We start from the raw sequence: 10,533 nt of genomic DNA on the forward strand, positions 1-10,533 counted from the left end.
ATCAGGTGTATTTATAGTCTGTGTTTGGGTGTATTATGCAGATCTCTATGCAGACCGTCATATATGGGTTTCAATCTATCTGATCACCACTTCATATTATAGTACCTGTAAATCAGACATTTTGAATACACCAGAGAGAGTTTAATTAATTTTGGTCTTGTGGACAACAAGTGGCTTTCAGGTAGTGTTGGGTTAAAATCTGCAGCAGGGGTGTAAATTTAATTTTTTATCGGGTGTATTTATAGTCTATGTTTGGGTGTATTATGCAGATCTCTATGCAAACCGTCATATATGGGTTCCAATCTATCTGGATCACCACTTCATATTATAGTACCTGTAAATCAGACATTTTGAATACACCAGAGAGAGTTTAATTAATTTTGGTCTTGTGGACAACAAGTGGCTTTCAGGTAGTGTTGGGTTAAAATCTGCAGCAGAGGTGTAAATTTAATTTTTTATCGGGTGTATTTATAGTTTGTGTTTGGGTGTATTATGCAGATCTCTATGCAGACCGTCATATATGGGTTCCAATCTATCTGGATCACCACTTCATATTATAGTACCTGTAAATCAGACATTTTGAATACACCAGAGAGAGTTTAATTAATTTTGGTCTTGTGGACAACAAATGGCTTTCAGGTAGTGTTGGGTTAAAATCTGCAGCAGAGGTGTAAATTTAATTTTTTATCGAGTGTATTTATAGTCTGTGTTTGGGTGTATTATGCAGATCTCTATGCAGACCGTCATATATGGGTTCCAATCTATCTGGATCACCACTTCATATTATAGTACCTGTAAATAAGAAATTTTGAATACACCAGAGAGAGTTTAATTATGGAAAAAAAATTTACTTATAATTGGATCGAATATATTTTCACCATGTGTTCAATTTCTTGGAACAAGAAGATCAATAAAACCTAGAAGAACATAGAAAAACAGTAAAACATAGTTCTTCGATTTCGAAATCAGAAACAGAAATGTGGAAAATGTACAAGATGAGTAAAACAATAACGTACCTTGAATAATATTTTGTTGATGGTTTCTGCTATTATTCGCGACGAGTTCAAATGTCTCTTCAGTTTGGAATGTTGCTCGAAACTTGAGGATTTGTGTTATCTTTGAAGGAGAAGAGGAAGAGTGAGCCATAACGAGCGGTTTTTTCGAAGCGTAATCGTTCGAGTGACGCGCGTGAAATTGACGCTCCATTTAAAGGGAAGGAGTGCGCGTGGATTAAATCTGAGTTGGGCCAACTTGTAAGGATTGTATGCGTTATTTGCTTGTATGTGTAGTGGGGCCCTAAATTTAATATTCGATATATTAATTGTTGACATTGTTTAATATTTTTATTGTTAGATTTTCATTGGATTCATCCTTACTTCTTGGATTGAGAATACTAAAATAAAAAAATAGTATGTACAAGATTTCTGTTGGGTTTAATGCACATGGTGTTGGTGCTTTCTTTCCGACTTTGGATCTGGGTCATAGTGGGCATGGTCCTTATTAAGTTTCTGTTTGTCCAAGTTGTTATAAATGGACTATGTCTTTGTGCTTTAATGGGCCTCTGCAAGAAAGCCAATGTTATTATTGGCCTAAAAGTGATTTTTATTTAGACGGGCCCAAAGTCACATTTCAAATAAAGCTACCTTACAAGTGAAGCCCAGTTCTACTAAATATATGAAATGAAGCTCACAATCATTGGTCACCCTAACAATTAAAAAAGAAAAAGAAGCAGCTGAGGCTTAGCTCAACTGGTAACACCATGTGCCTCTTAATATGCTGCACCCGGGTTCAAATCTTGGTGAGTGCACCAAGTATTGATTATGAACCCTTAAAATGTGTGTGGGTGAGTGTGTAGTGTGGGTGAGTTGTGATACCTAGGATTGGGGGTTGTCCAATCCACTTGACAAAAAAAAATTAATAAAATTTTTGAGATTCTGAGATAGAGACTATTATGTTTGTTGATTCAGAGGTCGATAATAAAATTTTTGTCTCTATCTCCAAAAAGTGAAGACACAGGGGACTAAAATTTTTAGAGATGGAAACTGAAATTTTAATAATATTTTATACCTAAAATACCTTCTTTTCAATTAATTAATTCCAATTTTACTTTTTGTACAAATTAAATTAGAATTTCATTCTTATTTCAATTTATGTTTCCCATTTTGCACCAAACAGAATACTGATATTTATTTCAATTTCTGTCTCTTAATCTCTATTTCTTTATTTCTCAATCTCAATTTTCCTGTTTTTATCTCTCCATCAAACGCTACCTAAAAAATTATTAAAAGTTCGAATTTTGATTTGCGTATACAATAAGGCTTTGTTTGGTTGGAAGGAAAGAAATAGAAAGGAAAGAAGAGAAAGGAAAGAAATTGAGTGGAATTTTATTTTCCTTAGATATGTTTGGATGAAAGGAAAATGAGGAGGAAGGAAATAGTATATAATGTTATGAAAAGACAATTTTATCCTTAGATATTTTAAAATATATTAAAAAGTAGAGGGTAATATTGGAATATTGATACAAAACACATTTTCCTTCCATTTTCCATCCATTATTGGAAGGAAAAATTTTTTAATGGGTCCCACCTATTTTTTTACACTATTCATTTTTTCCCTTTGACTTTTCCATTCAACCAAACAAAAGAAAATAGTTATTTTCCTTCCAATTTCTTTCCTTCCTATTTTCTTCCTCCCATTTTCCCCTCAAACAAACACACCCTAAAAGATTGACGTAACACGAAAACAAAGAAAAAAAGAATACACCGCTCCACTAAGCAAATTTGTTAATTTTAACCAAATCCTCTTCTTATATATCTATTAAAGTTGGTTATACAGTAGATAGTTAAAAGAGGGTGAGTTAGTTGCGTGTGTTTTGTATCCCGTATATGATAGTAGAAAATTAAGATAAAGGAGTCACATGTTACCAATAAGGCAGCTTTTCATATATGCACTGAATCTACTGGGAAAAATAAAAGTTGTTCATTTAAAAAAAAAATATATCTAATTCTATACTATGTATATGGATGACTTTGGTTGGCTCTTTTATTTTCGTAGTTTTTCCATTGCACCTTAATAGCATCATATGCTTTTGTAGTACGAATATAGTTTAATTTTCTTATTTCTGTCATAAGCAGGAATCATGGAAAGCTATGCTTAATATAGTGCACCAACCATATCACGTTTCACGTTACACATTCAATTCACCCTGCGCCAACACGTTCCCCCTTATATTAAATTGAATAAAACACACACACACGTATTAAAAGAACAACGTCATATGAATCAGGTAACGCATGCTACCATGCAATCATGCTCACAAAAGTAGTCATGCCACATTATTGCATATTATGTGCAAAAGATATCATATCATATCATATATCCCCACTTTTACGATTATAGCCATAATTAGAGTATTATTTCATGTCATAGCTTTGCATGATTACCCAGTTTCAAACAATCTTCTCATTCTATCTCCATACAACTCCTAAAGTTATTCATCCATCAACCACTGCCCATTTCTTTAATATAATATATATCAACTCAAAGTATATTTAATTCTTGATAAGACAATAGTATGCTTTATCATTTATAATTTCTATTATGGCTAAGCTAAGGGTATGATTAATTATTCTTTTACTGTACTGGCTAGCTAGCATACAGTTGCATGCAGCCAATGTTATTATATAAGCCATGTGAATTCTGGTACAAGCAAGGGAAAAAAAAGGGAGATGAATTAAGTTATGACCGTACAAAAATTCCTCTATGTGGCTGGTTTGTACATGATGAGTTTGTGAATGGCAAAGTTGTTTAAATTAGTCCAAGAAGGAAATAAGTAGTACCCTTTGGTAGCTAAGACACCAGGGTTTATGCACAAAATCTGCAGCATCAATACTGTTACAGGATTCTCACAATTCATTATGATTACACTGTCCCCCACCCCACTCAAATCTTTTTCTCACTATACACCATATCTTTGTAGACATAAATTGATAAATATACAGCAGATCATTGGTACACAAATTGACAATATACATTTTGGAAAAAAATATATATGCTAGTAATCACTGCCCAGGTTTTTTCATCATTGTTTATCTTTTTTTGTAAAAAAAAAAAATTAACATTAATGTGTAAAGGGTTTAAAATCCATGTTAGGGAATAGGGGGGACCCTTTTTCCACAACTATGGTAAGAGGGTTTATATTCTTTTGAGATATTAATTGTTAAAATTAGGCAATGTTTGGGAACTTTTTGGCACTGGGCGTGACCATTAGCCGTTGACTAATCCTTGTTGGGAATCTCACTAGTGTTGGAGTAATTTCTTTCACCTAAGTTAATTAAACTAATTATTATTATTATTATTATTATTATTATAGTCATGGCACTCCACTCCACCACTACCATCTTTGAATTTGAACCAGCTAGCACAATCTCAAAGTTGGAAGAATCAAGTACTAGTGAAGGAATATACTTAAACAAATATTAGAATGGTGGAATATTTAGTATTTGTGGTGTGATACAGTCAGCAGCATGTGTATAATTTAGTTTTAGACATCTTCTTAAGACTTTAGGAAAAACATGGAAGGAAGGAAGGGGGACCTAAACATGTGCATGAGAGAGAGAGTGTGTGTTATTGTTTAAAGAGAAAAATATAGCAGACTATAGCACTATTATAGGGATGTGTTCAAAATGGAGAATATGATATATTCTTGGGTGATTCCATAATACAATGTGCTTCCTTCATCTATCTGGTCAAAAGCATAAACTGATCCACTGTTATTTTATTTATTTAAGAAACTTTAGTGAAATATATTTTGTATTGAAAGGATTAGTGAAAAAATATTGCCTATCAGTTTTCTTTAAATTTAATATTCTGTTAATATATTTGATTGATTTGACTTTTTGAACTATTTATTACTTCATTTATAAGCTATCATATCATTTGAGGATTAAAAATTTAAAATCCATTAAGAGATAGGTGGATTTTCAACTAATCCTGTGCGGCAGCTTAGAGCCTGCATAATTAAATTATTAATTACATTTTCAAATATGCATGTAACTTTGGGACTTATGTTCACATGACACAAATTATTAGCAACATGATCAAAATAAAGGTGAAATATTATAATTTAACAGTTAACAATAAATAAAGTTAGGCACTCTATTAATACCCATAGTAACCATTTCTAATAAAAATTTTGAAAAAGAAAATCACAAAATAATAGAAGACAAGACTTATATTGTTAATTTGAATATATTGATAATAATATAGCAGAGTGAAATATTAGAGAGAGAAGGAGAAGTAGAAAAGCAAGGAAGTGGTGCTTTTGTTGCCAACTGTCAAATAATGAAAAGGAGAGAGTGAGAGTGATGATGAAAATGGTAGAAGAAGATTAGGACTGAATCAATGCTATGATATGAAGAAGATAACAGATGCCATTTAATGAGCTTTCATTAACTACTATTTACCATTACTCACTCTTCTCTCCCAACCCAAAAAGAAAGGCTGTAGTGTCAGTTTTGGCGTGCTTAACACTCACCAATGTCCTGAATGTGCTTGCTTTCCTTTCCTTTCCCTTCCTTCTGAAATTGAATGTTCTGCTACTTACTTTCTTACCAAAAATTAATGAGCAAAATGCATTAGGAATGGTGTGGCAAACCAGCCAAAAAAGTGGTAACATTGAAGCTTGCAAGGTTCATGCAACATTTCTTATCACTTTGTCATTTTGTGCGTTTTCAGTGTATGTGTGTGTGTGTGTACTTTGGAGTGTGGAACCAACAACAACAACATGAACAAACAAAACAACACCAGATTCTCTGATGGGTTGTGCTGGTTTTTCTTAAAGCTTTTGGCTTGCTTGTGATTGTGATCGTGTGTGTGTTTGTGTCTCGGTTTGTTTGTTCTTCTGACTTGACAAACACACATAACACTGTCATGCACAGCAACAGTGTTGTGTTCCTGTGCTACTGAAACTCCAAACTCTCTGCTGTAAGATCTTAGGGCCACTCTTCTTTTACCTTCCTTTCTTCCCTCTCTCACTTTACTGTTTCTAGATGGTTTTTCTTGTTTCATCTCCACCTTCAGTGTTGTATATTATTTTATTGTTTTTTAACCTCTCTAGTTAGTGGTTATTTTAGCTCCAAATTTGGCAGATTTTCTTTATTTCTGTGTGCCTTTTTTTGTTGGTAGTAAGTTGTAGTTGTATATATATATTTCCCTCCGTTGCAAAAAAAAAAAAATAGGGTCTTGGTCTTGGGTTTTGTGGGGAACTACACGGAGAGTGAAGTTTGGTGCCTGTCCTTGTGATTTATTTGCCAGTTTGATTTGAGGCACATATTTCTTTCATGTGGGGTGGAGGGTTTAACACCACACACACCATAAAGTTATGATCTTGCTTTCATTATTTTACTTGATTTGTGTGATCCACATTCTGGTGGATTCCATGGGTTTTTCCAGCTAGAATTTGTTTATGATTATATTCTTGCAAGTAAGAGTAGCTGCTAATGTTTGATTGTTGCATTAAGTAACACCATATTCTGTGATCTAGTTCATTTATTCCATGCTTAACAATAAGATGTTTTCTGTCTACAGTTTTGGTGGTTTATTTCTTCTGATACCAAGATGCTGTTTTTGGTTGCAGGTTTTCAAACTGCAACGGTAAAAGAGAAAAAAAAGAAAAGGAGTGGCTTAAAAAAACAAATCATTGTTGCAAGTATAAGAAGATAGGTAGATAGATAGATAGATATATACGTGTTGGATTTGGAACTTGTAGCTTTAGAGGCACTAGATGATGGTGTTGGTGTTGTGAATCTTGAAGTGGCTTTAAAAAAAGGAAGAAAAGGGAACAGAGGAATCAGAAAGTGAAAAGGATAAAAGAAATTATGGGAAAGTGAGGTGGAGTCAGATTTGTGTGTGTGGTGTGTGTCTGATTTGAGAATTGTTTAGTGAGACTAGTCTGTTGGCTATGTCCCCTGAGCTGACTCGGTGCGCCCGGACTCCGTGGGCTTTGCCGGCGACCAAGGAAACAAACTCTTACTGCCTTCTCTTCCCATTTAAGAGAACCTTTACTTAAAAAATTGGACAATCCCCATCTTAGAACATTTTCTTATATATATAATTATATATCACTCTCTCTTTGATTCAGCTTCTGCCTTTGTTTGCTGTCAAGATTCGGTCACACTCCTTTGGTATTTAAGCTGTTCCTCCACATACCATTTCTTTATTACTCACTGAAAACCAAGAACCTTGGATGCTATCTCACTGTGAGTTGGCTGGGGTAGTAGACTCTTCTCTTTCCTTTTCTGGTAAATCTTCATACATAGAGAGAGGGATGTTTGGTGGACCTAACCGGAGCTTGTTGGACTTTGCATTCAGCTTTTGATTGGTGGAGAGTGGTCTTTTTCTTCTTTGAGTTGTCATCTTCAGAGAGGAAGCAGATCTTATATTGTTAAAGATGAAGTTCATGAAACTTGGTTCTAAGCCAGATACCTTTCAGACTGATGGGAACAATGTCAGGTCAGATTATTCTTGTCTTCCTTATACACATTCTTGTTTGCTTCTGTTTTGTGGCTATGATGTGAAGTACATTGTTTGATTGTAATGGTTTTGTTCTCTTTGCTCCGTTTTAAAATATATTATTATGATTTCATTCTCCTCCCCAATCTCTCTGATTAGTCCTTGAAGGTCAATTTCAGTGATTGAGGGAATGTGTTGTGTTTGGTTGCTTCTGATTAGTCAAGTATACAGAAAAATAGTCTGATTATGCTTGGTTTCTGATTTGTTGCTCTTGGAAATGGAAAATTCAATAAACGAAGCCTCTTCCCTTCATTCCAGATCCATATAAAATGTAGGAATGTGAATAGCCTGTATAAAATAAAATCTAAGTGGGAAAATTATGGTTTGATAAAAACATCTTAGTTTATTGTACTTTATTATTATCCACCTCTTAACAAGTTGCATTTCATGTCCAGGTATGTGGCCAGTGAGTTGGTATCAGATATCATTGTTAGTGTTGGGGATGTAAAGTTTTATTTACATAAGGTATGCATCAAACCAGTAAAATATATACATCAATGGATCTGTCTTTTGATATCATATGTTACTGATATTCCAAATATTCATCTATGTAGTTCCCTCTTCTATCAAAGAGTGCTCGCTTACAGAAGATGATCTCCCTCAGTAATGAAGAAAATGTAGATGATGTCCAAATTGGTGACATTCCGGGAGGCGCAAGTGCCTTCGAGATATGTGCTAAGTTCTGCTATGGGATGACTGTTACCCTGAATGCTTACAATGTAATAGCAACTCGGTGTGCAGCAGAGTACCTTGGAATGCATGAGACAACTGAGAAAGGAAACCTCATTTACAAGATTGATGTTTTCCTTAGCTCTAGCATTTTCCGTAGTTGGAAGGATTCGATCATACTTCTTCAGACTTCAAAGTCTATGCTACCATTGGCTGAGGACTTAAAGGTGGTGAGCCATTGCATTGAATCTATAGCCAACAAGGCATGTGTTGATGTATCCAAAGTTGACTGGTCTTACTCCTACAACCGGAGAAAGCTTCCGGAGGAAAATGGGATCGATTCAGATCCCAACGAAATCAGAACTCGGCTAGTACCAAAAGACTGGTGGGTTGAAGATCTTTGTGAGCTTGAAGTTGATTTGTACAAGTCTGTAATTACAAGTATTAAAAGCAAGGGAGTTCAGCCTAATGAGGTAATTGGTGAAGCTTTGAAAGCTTATGCTTACAGAAGATTACCAAGTTTCACCAAGGGAATGATCCCCTGTGGAGACATGTCAAAGCAACGGCTAATAGTCGAAACAATCCTATGGTTGTTACCTACTGAGAAAGGCAGCATCTCTTGTAGGTTCTTACTCAAGTTGTTAAAAGCGGCCATTTTCGTAGAGTTAGGGGATAAGGCTAAAGAAGAGCTTGTAAGGAGAATTGGGCAGCAACTGGAGGAGGCTTCTGTTAGTGATATTTTGATTCGAGCACCGGATAGAGAAACTACAATCTATGATGTCAGTATAGTCCAGAAAATTTTAAGAGAGTTCTTCATGAAAAGTCACAACACTGAGATCGAATCAATAGGTGCTGGTGAGCTTGTGGGGATAAGAAATCCCGGGATTTTATCCGATGCTTCCAAGCTTATGGTTGCAAAACTCATAGATGGATACCTTGCCGAAGTTGCAAAGAATCCCAATTTACCTTTGTCAGATTTTGTTGATCTGGCCGATCTAGTGTCGAGCATCTCTCGTCCTACTCACGATGGCCTTTACAGGGCCATCGACACGTATCTTAAGGTAACAGTTTTCGATTCAATTCGCCTATTACATTATAGTTTAGCTATAAAGTATGCATCTATACTAGTAGTTAACATTTAACACCATTTAAGAAAGTTGTTTAGTGCAATTTTGTTTATTTCAAACTTGCTTTATAATGCTACAGGAGCACCCTGGGATCAGCAAAGGTGACAAAAAGAGGATTTGCAAACTAATGGATTGCAGAAAACTGTCTGTTGATGCCTGCATGCATGCAGTGCAAAATGAGAGGCTACCATTGCGAGTTGTTGTGCAGGTACTTTACTTTGAGCAGGTAAGGAGTGCTGCATCATCCGGTACCAGCACGCCCGACATACCTAAAGGACACAAGGATTTGAGCAATGTATCTAACGCTAGCTCGAGGTCCGGGACAACCAATCCGGAAGACGAATTGGATGCTGTGGCCACAGCTGAGGAGCTGAAGGCATTAAGAAGGGAACTTGCATCATTGAGGATGAGCAATGGTGGTGGTGGTGGTAATGAGAAAGATGTAGATATCAAACCAAACATGGACAAAGCTGTGATTGGAAAGATGAAAGGGTTGCTCAGGTCAAAGAAGTCATTCATAAAGAAATGGGCCAGCAAAGGAGGACAAGGTGAAAATAGTGGCTCTGATTCATCAGATAGTATTGGTTCTGCTAATCCAGAAGAAGTTAAATCCACTCCATCCAGAAATAGGAGACATTCAGTTTCATGAAATTAAGTTTGGTGTATTTTCTTTGCCTCTTTTTTTTTTTTTTTTTTTTTTTTTTTTTTTTTTTTTGCTTGTTTCTTTTGCTTAGTTTCTTATGCCAAACATGACCCCAACACTAAGGTACATATAGTTTAAAAATAGCAGAATTGTGTAGATTGGAAAATCATGTAACCATGACATCATTATCCTATGAAATTGAAAGTAGCTATATTATTTAATTGCAATCAAGTTAGTTACCTTGTCTCATAAGAGCAGTTACTGACAACTTATTAATATCTCATGTGCTAATATTCTTGATCTTGCCTAATGTCAGATTAAATTCTTATAATGTTGAGAATCAAGATATAAGTGGGTGGGATGCTTGATACCACATGTGTTAACAATTTTGTGGAACTGCAAGCTTGTGCTGGATCCATTATTTTGAGCCATTAAGTCAAAACCACTTATTGATTTGCATATAATAATTTTTAACGGCTACTTGTAGATTCTTATATAAGATTCAAAGGTTTTTTTTCTTTT

At 35.1% G+C, this 10,533-nt stretch overlaps 1 protein-coding gene across 8 annotated transcripts; it reads left to right on the forward strand.

Annotated features, from left to right (window-relative positions):
* Positions 1-5,283: 5,283 nt before the first annotated feature.
* On the forward strand, positions 5,284-10,238 carry LOC112711913 (phototropic-responsive NPH3 family protein NPY2). 8 transcript variants are annotated; one of them, XM_025764649.3, is made up of 6 exons: positions 5,332-5,690; positions 6,638-7,512; positions 7,968-8,037; positions 8,127-9,302; positions 9,448-9,986; positions 10,129-10,238. In XM_025764649.3, the coding sequence occupies exons 2-6, from the start codon at positions 7,451-7,453 to the stop codon at positions 10,142-10,144; spliced, it is 1,863 nt and encodes a 620-aa protein (XP_025620434.1). In that variant the 5' UTR covers positions 5,332-5,690; positions 6,638-7,450; the 3' UTR covers positions 10,145-10,238. The 8 variants fall into 8 exon arrangements, with proteins under 8 accessions (XP_025620431.1, XP_025620434.1, XP_072059607.1 ...); XM_072203510.1 differs by lacking the exon at positions 5,332-5,690 and adding an exon at positions 6,236-6,379; XM_072203509.1 differs by lacking the exon at positions 5,332-5,690 and adding an exon at positions 6,238-6,484.
* Positions 10,239-10,533: the final 295 nt, after the last annotated feature.

Source organism: Arachis hypogaea, chromosome 9, assembly GCF_003086295.3.
Source record: "Arachis hypogaea cultivar Tifrunner chromosome 9, arahy.Tifrunner.gnm2.J5K5, whole genome shotgun sequence".
NCBI lineage: Eukaryota > Viridiplantae > Streptophyta > Magnoliopsida > Fabales > Fabaceae > Arachis > Arachis hypogaea.

Excerpts from the sequence above, each read along its gene's own strand:
- LOC112711913 (XM_025764646.3), top strand. The coding sequence starts at position 7,451 with ATGAAGTTCATGAAACTTGGTTCTAAGCCAGATACCTTTCAGACTGAT. Across the intron at positions 8,038-8,126 it reads TAAAGTTTTATTTACATAAG|TTCCCTCTTCTATCAAAGAG; the intron begins GTATGCATCAAA and ends TCATCTATGTAG. Across the intron at positions 9,303-9,447 it reads CCATCGACACGTATCTTAAG|GAGCACCCTGGGATCAGCAA; the intron begins GTAACAGTTTTC and ends ATAATGCTACAG.